Here is a 20,923-nt window from a genome sequence, read left to right as displayed (position 1 = left end):
CCTTTGGGTAGGACTGGCTGTGGCTTCCACCCTGGCAGGCCGCACACCCCAGGCTGAGAGGGGGGCCCTCATCTCCTCTTGACCGGATCTGTTTACGGACGCTGTCGGAATTGTTTGAACTACATATCCTTTCATTCATGGGAAGTAAGCCACTGGTGACTGGACTGGTTCAGCCCCTACCCAATGTACCCCTTTGAGGGTGGGTGAAGAGGGATCCTGCTAGCTTGCTTCCCCCATCTCCTGAAACGCTGTAATCCCACAGTAGTTTAACCATTGCAGGATTGTAATCGAGAGGATTACAATACCCAGAAAGTCTTGCATGAGGAATTAAGAAGCTGTGGACCACAGCCACAGTTATTGTGGAGAAGAGTCAGCAAAATGGTGGTGCTTGCCTGGCCTGCTGAAACTGAAGTCTAGTATTGCACACAGTAAAATGAGTGAGTCCTTGTACACCCAGAAGGCCAGCGCACTTACTGCATTACATATCCAAACAGTGTGGACCTGCTGCTGATCATAGTGGAGCTGATTTACATAGGCATAGACATTCCGGGATAGTGCTACACGCCAGTTACACCTTTTAAGGCTTTGTAGACGTTCATAACTGGCAATGCCACCTATAAAGTAATTAATCAATTCTCAAACTCAAACCTGATAATGATCTGAGGGAAGTTAAGCAGTCCCTAAGGAATAACCAATCAGAGTTAACAATTCAAACTGAAGTGGGAACTAACCTATCGGGAGCAGGAGCAAGAACAAGCACTCTGTAAGAAGTCTGTGACAGCTTGGAGAAGGAAAAAGGCTGAACGCAGCACAAGCCTGGTGACCAAGGAAAAAGAAAATAACCAGTACCTTGAACTAGCAATTCCGGCACCTGGAAGTACAGAAACCATCCACCAGCAATTCTAAGGTAAAAAGGAGGACGGACCGTACCTGGGGCAGGAGGATACCATAATAATGGCTTCCTGAAACTGACCCTAGTGAGGGTGGGCGGATGCCCATTTTCACTATAGTGAAATGTGAGAGAGTGAAGGCCCATGAGTGACCAACCATGTTTAAACACTAAGAGAGAGCCACAGGTTCACAAGGGACACATTTTTGAATCCTGGAAGAAAGCTGAGATCCTCAAGGAGCATATTAAGACTCCTGAAAGAATGCCAAAATCCATGATGGACCTATTATGAATCCTGAGAGAAATCAAGTTTCATGAGAGGAACCACATGAGAACTTCAAAATAAACCAAAGTCGAGTAGAGAAAACTGTGAGACATGAAAGAGCTGAGAGAAGCCAGTGGTGATCATGCACGCTGTTTGCCACAACCTGCGACATGATGCGTGACCTGAAGGAAGTGCTTAGTAGAACCCCTGGAGCATGTAAAATTGATATGTGAGAGTGAAGCCAGAGTCCCCTGTCTCTTTGGTGGTATTTTATGGGGTTGTCAGAACGGCTTGTTACCACCACTCGCAGCATGATGCTCAGCCGAGATTTGGTCAATAGGAGCTCTTCTGGACCAGCCCACTATGGCCAAACTCTTTGGCAGGTGATTGTCACCGGAAACATACCCATTCTGCACCTCTCCCTATTGCTGCTTTGATAACTATTTTGCTATGACTTCATCTTTTAATCTGCCCGGTAGACAGAGAAACCAGGTGAAACTACCTTCATCAGAAGAAAGACTCTTTTCAGCTTGACAGTATATAATGCAGTTAGATGCCAAACCAGCCTAGCAGCAAAATGCTGTGTGAGGGACATCCAAGATTGTGGATCAGCTTTATGAGAGCTTAATTCTGAAAACCCTGCCAGCCCGCATTGCTGCCAGGTGTGCCAAGAACAAAGATGCCTTGTATAAATCCTGACCCCAAATCAACTATTGCTCACAAATGCAACCACTTCCAGTAAGCATGGCCCAGGGGAAGGAGTTAAAGCCCATTATAAGCCGCCAAAGGCCTTAGCTTCGTTGTGGGCATTAGGAGTTGGCAAGAGAGATACATCATCAGTTGGAGGGAGGATGTTGTGAAGGATCTTAAAAGTTGGCTAACCCAGCCGTATGAGAACTATGATCAACCTCTGTACCATGTATAGACAGATACACCCTTAAACTAGGCACTATGAGTTTGTAAGTATAGCTTGTACGTATCGATAGAGACCTAATTCAGGCCCACGTGGCATAATTTAACATACAACTGATACGCACTCGCTTCTGCACCACACAGAGCCACATCAGCGATTTGCCGCTCTCGTTGCTAAGCAGCATGGCACCAGCTTATAACAGGAGCCGAACACACGACAAGCCCCAAGACAAGTGCTTCTCACAAACAACCAAGTAAGTTCCCGCTGAATATATATGCAGCATATAAAAACATGGATTGATCAGATAAGCAGTGGCGGGTCTGTTAGAGACCTCGACCAGCCATAGAGTACTCATACACATACTACGAGACTCGCAGTCCCTGTTGCCGACCAATACCCATATACAACTTAAGAATAGTGCCGACACAGCGTTTCAAACAAAACGCAGCACTAGCTGATGTGTATTTAAGCATGGACACACACAGGGTTAAAAGAAGTGAATAAGTAAATGCTCCCATTGATCCATTTACACGAAAACACACTCTGGGCGCTATCACATATTTAAGTAACATGCTGCATTTTAAAAGCCACAACTCTGTGAGACGCTAATCTACATCCTGATAGGCCAAATTTCTACCTCACAGAAGTGTCCACCGCTTGCATGCAGAAACAGATGTCGGTATACCACCGGGTAACACACCTACGGCAGTTAGAGATATGCAGATTTCTTTATGAACCTTACATTAGTTGTAAAATAACGGCACAATAATGAGGCGCTTTTGTATTCTTTTGTCCCCCTACACAACACTGACCAGCCTATAATCAAGGGCTAGTACTGTGCGCAAGACAGTCTTAACAAGCAAATTGCCCAAGACACCCAAAGCCACCAGCAGGTACGTGGTGCACCCCAGATATCAGGTTCCATACTTTTGGGTGCAGTCGGGTACATTAGATTCCAATATCATTTTTATTTTATTTGTTTTTAATAGAGATACAACCAATGTGGTCCCTGACTTGAATTCATCGACGGACCCAAAGAGTGTTTTCAATCTTACAAGTCCTGAGGAAAGCATGGGAGATAGAATATGCATGCAATATCTGTAATGTTGTGTCGACTTATGAGTTTATTGAAATAATACAACACACTAATTCACTTGTACTAACCTCACTAAACTGATGTGTGGTCAACCTTAAAGGGTTTATACGAGTGGAATACATCAAAATCGTTTAGATTTTGTTCCACCTGTTTTAAATTGTACTATATGATGAATACATTTTTGTTTTTACCAGTTTGAGATAATTTCCTGAAAGACAGATTAATCAATACGTCTCTATGTCCACTACCAATACCTACCAGTGTCAAAGGGAGGGGTAGCCTGTGTCTCATCTGCTTTTGTTCCTAACTGATCTGAGAAAGGACATGGAAGGAAAGTTGGACAAATGGAGTGGAAGGCAAGAGAAAGTTGGATCAAGAAAGGGATAGGAAGGAGTAGAGGGTATTGTGATGACTCCTACAGATCCCTCACTAAACCCTTGCCTAAAGTCTCCTCCCAGGTGGCCAGGGAAAAGCAGGCGCTTCCTGATCCTCAGTCTGGGGGTGGTGCACTGCGGGAGGAGCACCTGGGAGAAGAAAAGTCCCAGGGGATTGAGAGGAATTAGTGGGATGAGACACCGTATTTGTCTTCTTCTAGGGAGTATGGCTCTGCAATTTCAAAGTATGTAATGGCTTATTGTAATAATCATCTGGCTATTCCACAAAAGATACATATAAACGGGTGAAATTAATCAAACATGCCTAGGCCTTCGGAGAAATCAAAATCCTTCTAGAATTCGAGAGTTAAAAAACTAAGAAATTCCCTAAAACCCACAAGTGCAGTGAAAGAAAATTTGGGAATAACACCAACATTAAATAATTGCCTTTCCCTTCACAAATCAGACAAATGACTAATTCTATGAAGTTCCTTCAAATAATGTTCTAAGGAACAAATTAGGATTTGATAGTAGAACAAGCGAAATAAGAAAACCTGATTTTTCTATTAGGGACTTCAAGTCCCAAAATACCCAAGTACTGGGGCGAGGAAGAGGGCTAAAGGGGTGCATTGTGTAGGATTGGTCAGTTCATTAATGTAGATGACCCACACCTGAGGGAAGCACAGAGGCTTAAAAGTCCCCTCAGGTGTAGGCCATAGAGAAGGAGTTGGCTTTGCTGTTGAAGAGTAGAGGAAATAAGAAGCAGAAGGCACGCAGCTCGAGTGGGCAGACCAGACAGAAGCTGAAGGAAAGAGAGGAGGCCGGGACCACTGCATGGCAGATATCAGCTGCTGGTCTTGAGAGGGTCTGTAACTCCAGAGGCCTGAAGTGCAGAAGGAAGGCTTTCCCCTTTGTGACCTGTTCTGCAGAGACTATGCAGCAGGAAGCCTGCAGAGGCTGTTTCGGGTGGCTGGCTTGGTCCTCTGAGACCCAAGGCTGCCTTTGGTGGGTGGCGTGCACCAGAGGGCCTCTGGAGCAAGAGGAGCTCCAATTGGAAGTGGCGTGAACAAAGGCAGACTTAACAAAGTGATTTGCAGAGTCGCAAAGAGCCAAAGCAGCAGAAGTCCTGTGAGACGCAAGGGGAACAGTGGCGCACTTCTAGACCAGTGAGTGCACAGATTGTCAGTGGTTCCGGAGCACTCTCAGTGCTCACAGGTTGGAAGCAGGCATGCAATTGTTGCAGCACCCGCGTGTGAATGAAAGTAATCAACACGTTTGTTTTGAATACCAAAACATTGTAAAACTGCAGAAGCAGCAGTCGCGTAAGAGTGAATGTGGTTCTCAAGTTATTTCTGAATATCTAACTAGCGGAATGCAGTAAAGACCTAATATACCAAAGCCTAATGACTGCAATCTTGAAAGTAGGACTTTGTGGAAAACCCATCCAACTGTGAAGGTCGACTTTATTAAGAGTTGATGTCAATACGCATTGCCCAAGCCAAGAGAAGCTGAAAATAAGGCAAACACAATCTAGCCAATATTGCAAACAGCAGAGCAGAAGGGGGCTAATGCAAGGTATATAAACTCTGGAACTAAGTGTCCATATTACATTCAACATCTGGTACAAGTTGAGACGCCCACACCTTGTCAAAATCAGGGGAGACGTAGGAAGAGACCCTATCCCTGTCAGTCTTTGGTTGCTTCTGAAGTGGGGAAAAAGTGTTGCAAAAAGGCTGCCCTTCATGGAAAAGATATCCAGAAGGAGAGGAGCATCATTTTCAGAAAAGTATTAAAGAGCATCACTGTGAATCTTGTCTTCTCCAGCATGGGGACTGGAATGGATTCACATGCTCATGAATAGTCCCCGTCGTCAGGCCGGGAATCCTCGGTACAGAAAAAAATCATTATCGGTTTAGTTTCTGATCTGTCTTTCCTAGTAGTAACCAATCACTGATTTCTGGGTCATACTGCCCACAGACAATGACTGCCCTCTCCCTAAGCTCTGTCTCCGGCAGCCATCCTCAGATTTTTACCGCACGTTCAAGTGTTGGAAGCCCTCGTGCTATAGCTCTCGAGCTTTTGCTGCGTTTTCACGCTTTTTCAAAGAGAATTTATCATTTTTCAGTTAAATTGAGCCTCAAGCTCCACCGTCTTTACATCCGATCAACGGAGACCTGTTTCGGAAGTTTCTACGGCCCTCAAGGGTGAAGATTTTGTCGAACAATGCTTTTGGAGGTTTCCAGAAGTTTGAGGCCTACCCCGGACATGACCCAGGAGAAAGGGAGCTTGACTCCCGGGAAGCTGTTTAGGGCCTGCCCTGGATGCCAGCTGCAGAACGCGTTCAAGGAAGAAGAGCATTCCTTATGCCTCTACTGTCTTCACGAGGACAAAACGCACGTGGAGGAGGACTGTGCGTTTTGCGGGAACATGTCAGAGCGGACCATGAGGGACCGCCATCTTTGTCTCGCCAACTGGCTGGAGGGAAAGAGCCCGTCAGGTGAGAAGAAAAAGAAGAAATCCGAGCGGTCTTCTAAGTCCTGTGAGGGCACCCCGGTGACGGGGGCCCAACAGAAGGCCAGGCACCGTTAGTCCGCGGGCACCGGGAGCGCCGAACGGTCGGGCTCCTCGGCTGCCAGGCAGGGCGTATCCTCCCCGGCGCCATCGACCACGAGCCAACGCTCTGGCTCGGGTAAGAGGAAATCCGAGAACCCGGCCAAGCTTCTGGAGAGGCCCTGGTCGATCTCGAAGATTTTGGCTGATGGGGAGCGAGGCGGGGAGCCCTCCCCCAAGGTGAAGGCCACAAGCACGCAGTCAGTGACTAAGGCCTTGATTTACCCAGCCAAGGCCTCTATCGAGGAGGTTGCGGCAACCCTGGCGCAGCCTGCGGAGGTTACACCTGTGCTAGCAGCCTCAGGGCCCAGAGTGTCCCTGCCACCTCGGAGGGAGGCATCTTTCAAGCCCATAGAAAGAACTCCCACGAAGCCCCCGGCGGAGAAGAGGGGGGGCCAATGGCCGTCGTGGATTCAGACACAACCTCCGAGGAGGAACTTGTCGAAGTCCCTGAGAGCCACGACGCGGGCATGGAGGAGGACCAGCCCGTCGAGAGGCATACCGACGAGGGGGACGACGGAAGCGACGGCTGCGCCGACGGGACCCCAGACCAACCATCGCGCCCGTCGCAGCCAGTGCCGCAGGACAACTCAGTGGCCATTTTGATGGCAATTCAATCCTTATGCTCTGAAATAAGGACTAGATTGCCTTTACCCCCGACGGAGGAGCCGGAGCCAGGCCCGACAGAAGAGCCAGGGGCAGGCCCTTCGGGAAGTCCACCACCCAAGAGGAGAAGAACACATCCTCCTACACCTTTCCAGCCCTCGAGGCCTGCTCAACCCACCTCCACGGTCCGCAGGGATGACAGGGGCACGGACACGGCCATGACGGGTACGGACGATGAGGGAGGCGACGGCGGGGTGGACCTCCCATCGTCCCCCCCTCCCCGGGCTTCCCCGCCCAATGAGATTGGATCCTTCCATGCGATGATCTCCACGGCATCCGAGCTTTTCCAGCTCTGCCCCGAAGAAAAGGAGGGGTTCCTCTATCAACGTCGAGAGACCAAGAGGAAGACGGTCCTCGCGGTACCTCTACTGGATGACATCTGGGACGAGGGGCTCTCCCTCCTCAGGAACCCGTCCACGACGTCGGCAAAAAGGGACCGATACGAAAAGAAGTACCGGGTCCCCAACTCGGCCCCTCTATGCCTTAGAGCACAGCCGACCCTGGATTCAGTCGTTTCGGCGGCAGCCAGGAAGAAGGCGGGGGGGCATCGGCATCGACATCGACTTCACCGCTGGACGGCGAGGGAAAGAAGCTCGACGCGATGGGACGACGAGTCATCAGGTCGGCGGTGGCCAAAGCCCTGGCTATCGTTGCCCGTTACGACGGGGAACTTTGGTATAAAATCGCTCCCTTGTTGGACTTCCTGCCGGGCGACAAGAGGGCAGAAGCACTGAAAATCTTGCAAGAAGGCGAGGTGGCGTCAGACCACGCCATAACGGTGGCGACGGACAACGCTGACACCGGTTTCTGCCAGTTGGGCAACGGTGTTTGTCTCCGACGGTGCAGATGGCTTAAGGCAACAGATTTCCGCCAGGATGTACAAGCCAAAGTGTTGGACATGCCCTTCGACGGGAACAACCTGTTTGGGAAGACAGTCGATGAGTCCCTGCAAGCCATCAAAACGGACACGGAGACAGCCCGGGCCCTGGGAGTTCTCCAGCAACGACGACCGTCCTTTCGGAACACCGGAGGCAAGCAAGGGGCCTCCAAAGGTTCCGGCAGCGGCTTCTCTACCTACCGTCAAGCGGCCCGTTCCTCGTCGCAGGAGGCCTAAAGAGGACAGGGCAAGTCTGGAGGTTCCCGCCTTCGCCAGGGAGGTCAAGGCGGCAAGGCGGCCTTGAAACAGGACTGAACCGACCGTGGCGTCGGGCCCCGACCGAAGCACCCCGGTGGGAGGCCAGCTGGCGAAGTTCATCAGCGTGTGGGAGCCCATCTCCACCGACCGTTGGGTACTGAAATCCCTGGCTCAGTGGCACACCCTTGAGTTTCCAAAGAAGTGCCCTTGCATGCCACCCGTGGCCAGGAAAGAAAACCCCGTACCCCAGCTGCTGCTGGAGGTAAGGGTGATGCTCAAGAAAGGTGCCATTGAGCTCGTCCCAAAGAGACTTCGGGGCTCTGGGGTCTACTCAAGATACTTTCTCGTAAAGAAGAAGACAGGAGGTTGGCGTCCCATCCTGGACCTGCGGCGACTGAACAAGTACATCAAGGCTCAGAAGTTCCGGATGGTCACCCTCCAGCACGTGCTGGGACAGCTGGAGGAAGACGATTTCCTGTCGTCGTTGGACTTGGAGGATGCCTACTTCCACATCCCCATTCTAAAAGGACACCGGAAGTTCCTCAGGTTCGTGGTCCAAGGACGGCACTACCAGTTCATGGCCCTCCCGTTCCGATTAAAGTCGGCACCCAGGGTATTCACCAAGTGCCTAGCACCGGTGGCGGCGCGGTTACGCCTACAAGGGATCCACGTCTATCCCTACCTGGACGACTGGCTCATCCGAGCAAGGACGAGGGAGCTCGCTGTGGAACACACAGCGAAGACCGTCCAGCTACTCACGGACCTGGGGTTCTCCATCAACTTCCCCAAATCCCACCTGGTCCCTTCGCAGGTCGCCCTGTTTCTGGGAGCCAAGCTCGACACAGTGGCACGGCTGGCCTTGCCGTCCGACGAAAGGACGAAAGCCATCCTGGGCAAGGTGCAACGCCTGCTAGCCACGGACGTAGCCAGGGTAAGATCCATCAAATCCCTTCTCGGGATGATGTCCTCCTGCATCTATCTGGTACGCCTGTGCAGACTTTGAATGCGTCCACTGCAAGAGTTCCTCGACGCACGCTGGATCCAGGCGAAAGGCAGCTTCGAGGACAGGATACAGCTCAACGAGACCTTCCGACGAGCGATCCGGTGGTGGGGCACCCACACTCATCTGACAGCGGGCGCGGACTTTCAGACCCCAGCTCACCAGGTAACGGTGACGACGGATGCCTCCCTGGAAGGGTGGGGAGCGCATACCAGAGATCTCCACGCGAGAGGCCTTTGGCTCCCAGAGGAAAAACAGCTTCATATCAACATTCTGGAGCTCTGCGCAGTATTTTGGGCCCTCTGGTCCTTTCTTCTGTCCCTCAAGGGCAAGGTGGTGAGGATCTTCACCGACAACACCACCACGATGTTCTACATCAGGAAGCAGGGTGGAACCAGATCCCCAGCCCTGTCCAAGGAAGCCCAGGATCTGTGGCACTGGGCCGTCGACCAGGGGATGTTTCTGGTACCTTTTCATCTGGCAGGGATAAAGAACACCATCGCCGACTCACTCAGCAGGGAGCTGCGCTCGTGCAACGAGTGGGAGCTACGCCAGGATCAAATAGATTGACTCTTCAGGCTGTGGGGCAGACCCCAGGTCGATCTCTTCGCGGCAGCGACGAACTCCAAGTGCCAGAGGTTCGCCAGCAGGTTCCCCCAACCGAGAAGCATGGGCGATGCGTTCTCGTTCCCCTGGGACAACCTGTTCCTTTATGCTTTCCTGCCGTTGCCACTGCTACTCCGGCTCGTGAACCAGCTCAAGAGGTCCTGGTGCAGGATGATCCTCGTCGCACCGGTGTGGCCGAGACAGATCTGGTTCCCGGACAGTCTGGACTTATCGGCGTCCCCACCAGTCAAACTGCCTGTGGACGTGGATCTTCTCTCCAGAGAAGGAGGTGCCATTCTTCATCACGACCAGAAGTCGCTGAACTTGCAGGCCTGGCTCCTGCAGCACTAGAGTTTGGAGGATACAATATACCGGCCGACTGCAGAGAGGTTCTTGCAAAGGCCAGGGCGTCCTCAACTCTCAAGTGTTACGGACACAAATGGAAGAGGATCTCTGTCTGGTGCCGGGCACAGAAGATTAACCTTCTATGGATTACGGCCCCTCAAGTACTGCCGTACCTACTGTCGTTGGCCAAGACTGGACTAGCTCACGCCTCCATCAAGATACATCTGGCTGCCACCTCCAGATACACCAGGACAACAAGACTGGTGTCCTTGTGGTCTCATCGCCTGGTGAAGGAATTTATGAAGGGACTATTCCGCTCGTTCCTGCCGGTGAGGGCCCCAGCCCTGGCGTGGGAGCTCAACGTGGTGCTGACTAGGCTCATGGGGGCCCCCTTCGAGCCTATGCATACGGCACTGTTGAAGTTCCTATCGTGGAAAACAGCTTTTCTTGTGGCCATCACCTCCGCACAGCGCGTGGGAGAGATTCAGGCCCTATCTTGCAAGCCTCCATACTTGACTTTTCACAACACGAGGGTGGTGCTCAGGACGCATCCCTCCTTCATGCCCAAGGTGCCGTCGGACTTCCACCTCAACGAGCCCTTGGTGTTACCAGTTTTCTTCCCGTCGCCTTCGTCGCCGGCAGAGAGGACTTTGCACTCGCTGGATGCAGCTAGAGCGCTGAAGTTCTACATGGACCGCACGAAGAGTTTTCGGAAGACTTCACAGCTTTTTGTGAACTTTGGACCTGTGAATCAAGCGAAGGCTCTCTCGAAGGCTTCCATTTCCAGATGGCTCTCCGGCTGTATCATGCATTGTCACCGGTTGGCAAACCGACCGCTGCCCGGCCGTCCGAGAGCCCATTAGACCAGAGCGATCGCTGCTACCACAGCATTCTTGTCTGGTGTGCCCCTGCTGGACATCTGCAGGGCTGCTACGTGGAGGTCGACGCACACCTTCACGAAATTTTACTGCGTCCATCGGGATTCCAAGGAGGAGTCCAGGGTCGGCCAAGCAGTGCTGCGCAACCTGTTCGCCTGAAGGGCCTGGTGAGGAGGTAAGAGTTGCTTAATGTTGAGCCTTTTGCCACCTCCCGTGGTTGTGTATGTGTGTACTGCTATGTAATCTTATATTCATGAGCATGTGAATCCATGCCAGACCCCATGCTGGAGATGGAACAAGTTACTTACCTGTAACTGTTGTTCTCCAGCATGGGTCTGGCATGGATTCACATGCGAACCCTCAAGCCTACCCCTCTGTGGCTCTTCATTTGGTCATACTGCCATTTTACGTGCTACCAAATCTGAGGATGGCTGCTGGAGGCGGGGCTTAGGGAGAGGGCAGTCATTGGCTGTGGGCAATATGACCCAGAGATCAGTGATTGGTTACTACTAGGAAAGACAGATCAGAAACAAAACTGATAGTGATTTTTTTCTGTACCGAGGATTCCCGGCCTGATGACGGGGAATATTCATGAGCATGTCAATCCATGCCAGACCCATGCTGGAGAACAACAGTTACAGGTAAGTAACTTGTTCCTTCTACCCTAAAAGCCGAAACTATTGTCATTAACATAAGCGCTTCAACTATGGGCTTTGAATGAACGTCTAACTCTTTTCCAATGGGGATGACATTTGAGTAGGGATACACAGTTGTAATCCCACCCATTCCCTGCCCCTAGCAAATGTAATCCTTATGGCTAATCCCACCCATTCCTGCCCATCTTTGAACTCTTTAATTTTGAGTGAAGGCTACCATGGAGGCAGCCATCTTGGATGACTGTCTCTAAGGAAGCTCTCTGGAAAGAAGCTATCTTGGAATGGTAAATATACAGTGCATTTCAAATATATGTAAGATACAATTTCACAAGAACACTAATTATAAATAGGCATATGAGGGTGAGAATGCACTGGGAGTTCAGAGGATATGGGCAGATCACTTTTCAGGGGGTCTCCTATTGCTTCTTTGTCATGGTCAATGTATATTGAATACCAGTCCGCAGATGGGTGTGACTACTCTGCCTTTGACCTCGCACAAGGCTTGCATTGTACCGTTGTATGACTTGCACTTGCACAGCCTTCAGCTGTGTGGATTACCGGGAGCGTGCGCGGTGTTGTCATCGCATGGCATGCAGTGTGTCAGACGTCCCCTTGCCCTCATTGGATCTAGTTGTGTCTCTGGTCGGAATCCGTGTAGAGTCGTGGAGAGAGACGGTTGAGATGGGCAGCAGCTAATGGGGGGGGGGCACTTGTGGCATCACCTCCTCCAAGACTGTGCTGAAGATATGTAATGTTTATAAACACGGTTCACTTTAAGAGAAGTACACATTTATTGCCCTCACCCATGGTTGTTGTATATTAAAGGTAAGTAGTCCCACTTTGGAACCTGTGCATTTTTACTAACTCTATCCTGTAAAATCCAGAGCCGTGGTTTTTTCCTGCCTTGAAGTGTGGGGTGGACGAATTAATGGATAGCTTGGTCACCCCCCTCCAGTGCCACCACAACATACAGTTAAGGAGTTATATTTCCTGGAGTTATTGCAGTGGCAAATCGTCCTGAACAATATAAACATTGTTGCTTTTGAGGAACTAAGAACCTGTTCCAAGAAGAAGAATCATTTTATAACATGTGTGTTGGAACTTTCTATTGAGAAGTTGAAGTTACATAGAGTATATTGGAACTTTTTGCAAACCAGGATTTCCTTGTGTTCTATTCTTGAACTGTTGAAGCAGAATCACGTTTAACACCTGGGGAAGGGGAGTTTGTCCAGGTTCTGAAGAAACATTTTTTTATCATCATTGTTTTGAACGGCTATGTATGTCCTTGTTTGTTTGTTGTAGAGTTTAAGTGTGAGGGACAAATATCTTTTCTCAGAGTATTACCTTTAGTTTATTTTACGCAGGGAAATCCTACTCTGTCTAGGGATAGTAAGGCGTTCATCCAACCTTATATTGTAATAAATGGTGCTTGTTGAGAAAACTTCACAACCTGATCTGCCTTACATTTCTGACCCCTCAGGGGAAGGACATCAGAGTAGACAGTAGTGTTGAGGTAGGGGAGGGAGAATCCAAAAAAGGTTGGAAAGAAGTGTGCAAAGGGAAACAGTGAAGCCATCAGTGAGTAAAGCAGAAGCGGTTGTCCGGATAGAGGTGGTGGGAACCTTTAGAAAGTAGCTAAAAGGAGCTACATGGAAGGAGGCAGAAATAAAATCAGAGAGGAGATTGGAGAAAATGAGAGGAGTGAAGTACAAGGGAAAGTGAAATGAATGGTTGGTGGAAGAGGGGAAAAGAGTTGAGAACTCCTCCAGGTAGGTTTGATAGGAAAATCCTAGACTGAATGAAAAGAGAAGGGGTAAGAAAACCCAATGATGAGATGAAAGAGAATATTAAGGCAGAGTTTGGGACAGTTATTTCAGTAAAGGGTAAGGCTGAAGCCAAGAAGGTTCAGGAGCAGAGATAAGAGATTAGAGAGGAGGAAAGAAGAGGAGAAAGAAAGGAATAACTCTGTTGTGAACCATGACGAAGGAAGACGAGCTTGGGGTTTTGCAGGCAGGACAATGAGACCGGGCAAGGACAAGCAAGATGAAGTAGAGAAGGTTAGCTTATAAATCCCCTAGTGGAGGCACTACGGGTTTGCCTGCCCTTACTGAGCTCAAACACTAGATTCAGCTCCTTTTGAGATCCAATGTTTAGGTGCACACAGCCATGGTGATCCCTGTAAGGAACTTCCTTCTGTATCGAAAATGCAAAGCAAACAGACACAGCCTAATCAGGGCCAAAATTGAAGTGTTGGGATACTTAAAAAGCCCTGGATTCTGAGGATCTATGTGATGATTTCTCTCTACAGGATGGAGCCCTGATTTAGATTTGTAAAACTGAAAATTGTTGAACCAAAGGAGAAGCCATTCTGTTGTTGACTATGGACCTTGTTAGATTGAGTTCAAGGAAAAGTCATCTTGTTATTATTGACCCGTTTAAATTGAACTCAAGGCATATCACTACCTATTTGTCCAAATCATGTAACTATCCATAATGAACTGTACTTTAACTATACCTATCCATGTCTGCCTGTTGTTGATCCTAGTTGGCTTAGTGACAGTGTCTTTTCCTTAATCATAGAGGTGGTTGAGGTGTTATTTTTCATTTGAAGCCCATTCTAAGTTCAACAGTTTTCCATATTTTTCTGGGTGTCAGGGTGGCTGCTGGGAGATGGCCGCCTGCATAACATTTATTTTTCAAGGCTTATATTGGAGTCTGAGAAATATACTACCCGTTATTGACTTCTGGGAATGTTTTGCGCATTTACGTTTTATGATTGGCAAGCCAATGCCACCCTCCCAAACTGTCCTGCTTTGTTGTCAGTACTCGTTTTCCTGCTGTACCAACCAGTTGCTGCAGTTTGTCCTCTAGCTTCTGCAAGAAGGGTTTTAGTATTGGAAAGGGGTGTTCTCTGTGAGCCAGTCCCCTACCTAACCTTGAGGACCAGCAGCTTTGGGATCCACGGGATAAGTGCCACCCTGAACTGCTGGATGCTGGGCACAGAGGAGATATTGAGGGATCTCAAGTCCACCCTCACTGTGCAGTCACAAGAGTACTCCACCTCCCCCAACATTACTGAATACTGTAAGGAGAGGCTCACACCTAAACCCCTCAAAGATACTCCTTCTCATAAGGTTAACACTCCTAGAGAGCCATTGCAGCTCCATTGCCTGCCCCAAACACACAACTCAGGAAATTAAGCCTTTCTCTTTAATGGAACATCCTTGCAACATCTCAGTCACAGAGAAGCAAAGAAGGGATTTTCTTGTTAGGAACATTGTTCATTATAATTCGTAAGCGCGCAACCCACAGGTTTGCCATGGACACAAAGTTGTGCCTCAAAAATGACGAATTGACCAGTATGTGCTGATTCTTGTCCCCTGCTAAAATCTTAGGTGATATAACGTTGCAAAATACTTGTGACAAAGATTGTACACATGTTACAAACAGTTACCCATTCTTACCCAGGGGTTTCCTAACTCTGGTTCCACACACTCACAGAACAGGGGACCCAGTTTATAGCAATCAATGGCATCAGGGTTTTTAGAGGGAGGAAAGGAGACCTCTCACCTGTCCATGGTCCTTGTGAAATTCATGATAACGGCATGCCTTACTGTAACCTCAGGCCAGCCTACTGCTAACCCACATGATCGCCAACACATGGCCCATTCACAGAACAGCACAAACTCTAATGTACATGTTTTCCTTCTCCTAATCACCACCCAACGCAGGAATAAACTGTAATATAAAAAAGCAGGTGGTGTGAAGAGTTTGTGTAGGAGTAAGAGCAAGTATTTGGTGGAGAGTGATAAGGGAAGAGACAATAACTTTTAAGAGAGCAGGAGGAGAGAATTGGAGGTTGGAGGGAAAGTGTTTCGGATGCTGGAGAAAGAATTGATGCGCTCTGCAGAGAGAGAAGAAATGGGAAGTTGATGGAGAAATCATCCTGAGCAAAGGTGGCAAGGAGGGAGAATGCAAGTCATTTCCATATGTGAAAGATAAGAGCAAAAAGCTAGTGAAGGAGATACATTGGCTATACCTGATGTGGGAGAAAAATAGGTACCCCTGCTAGAGAGAGTGAGCAGGGTGGCGCCAGCAGATCAGGTCATACAGGGAAGAAACTATAGAACGCGGAAGGAGGCACAAGACTGTGCCATTTCTCCCAGGGCTTGCCAGCGGTTATCAGGAAGGGGTTGTTACAAGGGACCTTAGACTTGGAGCAGGGAGGTTGTCAGTGGTGAGTAGAAGGATGATACCTCAAGTTCAGTTCAGTAACACCAAAAACCTGCAGACCAGGGCCAGACAAGGGTCATCAATTGGACATTTGAATCAAGCGGACAAGCCCACCTCCTGGAACTTTGTAAAATGTGTTTTCCTTTTGATTATGATCTGTGACCGGAGAAGCATCTTAATACTTCTTTATTTTTGTGAGAGGTAAAATGTAGTTTGTGAAAACCATACCCTTGTGCAAGCCTCTTTGTGCCTCCCACCCGGCTATCTTGTCACATATGCGATCTCCAATGAGAGTGATGCCATTATACAAATGGGAGCCCAGGCTGGAGTTTAGACCAGTCTTTAGCACCAATAAACAATGACCACAGTACACGAACCTGGGTTCGCTCAAAGGGTCTTTCCTCATCATTAAGAAACAGAATAAATGGGTTCTAAAGGTTCAGGCTCTGGTCTCAGTTGACCACCACTATTAATTCAGTCTTCCTCTGCTCTCATTTAAAATATGACTGGTTTTGATTTTGTTTATTAGAAGTTCAAATTCAGCTCATATTCGTATACTTCTTGATAATGCTCATGATTCCTGCAAGTGACAGCTAAATATGACTTTCTCAAAGTAATAGGTTTTGCGCATAGAGGAAAACCTGAAGTCAGAATGTATCTGGACTTGCGCCTGTTAACCCTCACAGCGGTTTCCAGTCACGTTTTTTCCTCAAATGTCAACTAACCCCTCTGTTTATGGGAGTAATACCTTTGTATAGTTTAGGCATATATACGTATTTGCCTAAGAACTTACTTTAAGTTCTGTCACAAAGTGACGGAGGGTCAACCCAAGGCTGATATAGGAAATTGTAGTTCAACAAAGGGTCATTAGGGTTAGTTACAAGGTTGGGGCAATAAAAAATAATGCTACACAAATCTTCAGTGAAAATAAAGGTATGGCTCCTCCTTGGTTATGAATGATCAAATGGCAAGTTTGTCTTGATTCCCTCACCAGCACAAAGGAACAGTGTACAGTATAGTTACTTGCAGTCCTGGGGTTTTTAAGTGTCCCGCACAATTATTTCTTGTATTCTGGGTTCACCTGCTCTGGTCTGCTTCTTGCCCTTTGTTCTGGGAGTCCTTTCTTTTGGGGTCTTGGCCCACTGTGTGTGTTAACTTTGGACTGGGTCCCAACCATAAGTCGAGATCAATCAGTAGGGAATTAAACCCCATAAAAGTGACAGGCACTCTGAGGAGCTCTTTGTGGATGTGTTCTCATGAGCTTGCTGTCTCAAGATCCCTGGCGCTCTTCCCCAACGTCATGACCTCATTCTCCTGCATGACGGGGCACCACACTCCCGTGCCTAGGGGACTGTCTCCTAGCCCTTCTCTCCCCCATTGCCTCCAACTGACCCTAATCTTCCACCACCTTGATTTTCCAATAACTCTCATACCACCCCCCCCCCCCCTCTGAAAGCCACCCCTTTCAGGGATTGGCTGGCCTGCTTCTGGACTTTCTCCTCCTGACACCCCTTCCTACCTACTATCTCCTGTTCTGTTCCTTCCGATGTTTCCTTCCAAGCTCCAGCTGATGTTTCGAGATTATTTTTCCTCTCTCTGATTTTCTCTGTCCTACTCATGCCGTTTACTGCTAACCTCCTCTCTGTTTACCTACTTCCCCTCCCCCTCGTTAAAGTCTTTTTCAACTTACCCTTATCTCCAAAGTGTCCGCCAAGCTCTGTAGGTTGTAAAATCAAAATCCTGCACTTTGATTGCTTTACATGAATGGCTAGTGAAAACACAAGATAGTGTTAAAATGAAAAATCACTATGAGGCCTCGGCCTTTAGGGCTGCTGGCACAGTGACAAAGATACTAGCTCTTTTAGGTGGGCCTTGGCTCTGGTAAGTAGAACAAGTTGGACCTTTGGCAACCATAAGCGAGACAATGGCAGGCATTGTACTTCTAGATTGGCCAGAAGGATCGCATCAGATGTGTTTTGAACTAAGAAGATGGCAGATTGCCCTGAAGGTCGCAGCTGACAGACATTTGAAAATAGGCTAGGCCATATGAAAAGTGGAAGCAATAGGTTCTCGGTCATGGAGAATAGACTGAGTGACAGTGAACTCTCTGAAGTGAGCAGGATGAATCCTCCTATGACTAGATCATCTCCAAAGGCCAAGTGATGTCATTGAGTAGAGACCCATCACTAGCCTCTGAAAGACTAGTTGTAGTGTAGATTGTTTGATTGACACAGACTCTTCCTTCTTGGGAAGAGCCCAGTACTCCATCAGGGGTTTCAAGAGGGAATCATGAGGGGTTGCTATTTTGATCAAGAATTCGGTCCCCTGTTAAGAGTTAGATGAGGGGGGCAAGATATGTATGTGTAATGGAAGAATGGAAATTGAGCGGATCACTCCAGTAAGGGTTTACATACACCCCAGTCACACCAGAGTTGATATCCTAAGAAAGCAAAGTGCTGATTCAAGCTGAGCAAGGGTTGACAGCAGTAAGAGGTGACCTTAATGACGTGATCAATATTTCTCGGCACAGGTAATCTTACTAGTGTCTTGACCAACCTGGCAAAATGTTATGAATGGACGGCTCACTGATGCCAATTGAGAAATTGCGAAACACATCCTGACCTGGATAGCTCCACCTTTAATTCTGCAACACACCACTCTTTGTCCAAGATAGATTGATTCCGCCCCTTGGGCAGACATTTAGTGGGTCAAGGGGAGAGCCTTATTTACCCAGGAGGAATTTCAGATCATTCCCTGCTGGTAGTCACCACAAGGACTGCCCAGTTCTCACCCTAAAGACGAGAGTCTAAATGTATATGATATAGGTGATCCAGATTTAGTGGAGGGTTGAGCTAGGCAACAATTGAACATCTCCAGGAAATCCAGAGGTCAGTAGCCGGTGCAGGCCTATTATGGCAAGCATAAAAGGTTCTGATTGGTAAAAAAAAATAAAATGGAACGAGGTGGATCGGTTCTGGCAAGTACTCGACAATTTGAAATGGGATACAGACTCACATGAGAAGGTTCTATCAGGCACTGGCAAGAACTCCGAACTATTTTGGTTGCTCTATGTGGGTGATGCTGGCAGCAGAGCTGGGTATGCAAAGGTAGAGCATGTGAACAACTGGATAAAACTGACAACATATTAGCTTGCTGAGATGAGGGGGAAGATTGGTGGCTGGGATTGAGGCAGGTAAAGGGTTCATTAGGAGAGAGGGGCCTGATATCACAGCAACCTTTACTTTTTTATGCTAATAGCGATAACCCCCGCATTTGGAGGGTGAGAGGGATGGACATTTCACACTGCCCTTGCGGAGGCCCTCCTCCCTTTGCTTGGGCCTGCTTTAGGGTCCGCTGCAGGGCGTTACTGGCCCGCTCAGTATATGCACTGATTGGTAAACGCCAAGAGAACAGCAGTTGAAATTGTCATTTTCAAAAATGGTGCTGGGATTTTCTAGTGCTCTAACATAGATGATCCTATCCATTTCATGAAATTAAATGAATTGAATTGAAACTTAAGGTACAGAAGTGTTCATTGTTATTGGCTAAAATGTATAGGTTGATGATAATTGTTTCCGTACCAAAAAGATTAATGATGGTCTTTAAGACTAGACTAAGGGCCTCGTTATGAAGGTTCTATGTTCATTCATCTCCAGTTTTTCATTTGCTGCCTTTTTTATCGACAGATTTCTTTGCCTGAAAAAAATCCTCTACTTTTTTAAAAGTTTTTGGGGCGGGGTACCTCCAAACCCTCCTTCCCCTATTATTTATTCCCTATTCCCCCTCCTGCCCCTTATATGCTATTACCCCCAACCACCCTTATTTTGCAATTCGTTTTTTCAGGCAAAATATTTTGGCAATAAAGTAGCAAAAATAAAAAAGGCAATAGAGAATTTAACAGTAAAGCATGCAGTATTTCCCAATCTGAATACTATATGCTCTGCACGGTTATAGGTTTCATTGCCAAATGGTCTGCTTTTGTGTGGAGATAATTACCTCCATGCGAATGTGTTAACGGAGCTTGTATTCCCCAAGCGGTATTACCACATGACCCTAATGGAACCCAATGGGACTGCAATATGGGGAATAGCTTGGTCTAAATCATGCAGTTCCTTCCCGCTATCACACAGTTGATGCTTGCAGTAACAGTAATCTAATTTGGCAGTATTTCCAAGGCAATACGCCACACTCGCCATAAGGCCCTCAGCATTTTGTACTCTTCGATGTTTACTTTTTTTTTACAGTCGAATTTTTGTTTAACCTTGCCAGTGTGTCCTGGTTTGAATTCTTATATTACCATCTACTATGCACATTTAGTGCATATGGAAAATGGGTACATGCTAAAAAGAAAAAATAACAAATCATGCTATCCCATTAACACAACACAAGAGCAAATTACAGGCTCAATAAGTAAAATGAATGTACAGCGTACATGTGATTTGAATCCCATTTTAATTCCATGTACAGCAGAAGGAAGGGGAAGAGTGATGAATTGGAGAATAATAACGCTTCTCTCGTTTCTGTTTCTTGCACATGTAGGTGGAAGGTTTCGCCGTTGGCTGTGAATTTTCTCCAGACGGAGCCATGCTAGCGACTGGGAGTTCTGAGGGGAAAATCGTGTTCTATAACTATCACACTGCCAGAGTTATCCGTACTTTGCCTGGTCACACCGAGGCATGCGTGAATCTCTCTTTCCATCGTGTAATTCCATCACTTCTTGCAACTTGTGACTGGGAGGGAAATATCAAAGTCTGGCAGTGACAAGCACACCCTGCTTTTCTGACAATTTGTTTATTTGCATAATTTCTAAAAAGAATTGACCAGTCGGACTGGAGGACCACTATACCTGGAGATTCCATTCAGAAGGGGTGTGAGCTGCCTACTGTAAACTGATTTTATAATAGGTCCTCTATATGTTTGTCTTGTTGTACTCAATATGCCATGACCGAGATTCAAAGCTCCCGTTCCATTAAATGTTTCCCAAAAGGGCGACACTGCATGATCAAATAAATGAGTTTATTTTTCTTTCGTTATTCTCGGTACAGCCTTCTTGTCTCAGTAAATACCTGAAAATTCTGAAGCTTTTGTGCCTTTCTTTGCTGAAACAGGAAGCCCTTGGCTGGCTGTCCCTATTGCCAGCTCTTGACAGGGTGCTCCAACTGTATCCAGCCCTGAATTCTTAATTTTTCTCACAAGAAAAAGCCCCACAACAATTATCATGTTTTTGGAGAACCCTATTGGTGAAGCATGGCTCTGT

General features: G+C 47.8%; 1 protein-coding gene across 4 annotated transcripts in view; it reads left to right on the top strand.

Moving 5' to 3' along the window:
- The window catches only part of WDR25 (WD repeat domain 25), an 825,376-nt gene extending 804,677 nt beyond the window's left edge, over positions 1-20,699 (top strand). For all 4 annotated transcript variants that reach the window (XM_069637777.1, XM_069637775.1, XM_069637776.1 and 1 more), the window contains one exon: positions 20,206-20,699. In XM_069637777.1, coding sequence (XP_069493878.1) covers positions 20,206-20,427 — 222 coding nt within the window. In that variant the 3' untranslated portion in view covers positions 20,428-20,699. The remainder of the gene's footprint in view (positions 1-20,205) is intronic.
- Positions 20,700-20,923: the final 224 nt, after the last annotated feature.

Source organism: Ambystoma mexicanum, chromosome 14 (genome assembly GCF_040938575.1).
Source record: "Ambystoma mexicanum isolate Mex_15411 chromosome 14, UKY_AmexF1_1, whole genome shotgun sequence".
In the NCBI taxonomy this organism is placed as follows: domain Eukaryota; kingdom Metazoa; phylum Chordata; class Amphibia; order Caudata; family Ambystomatidae; genus Ambystoma; species Ambystoma mexicanum.
This window is presented reverse-complemented; position numbering and strand designations above follow the sequence as displayed.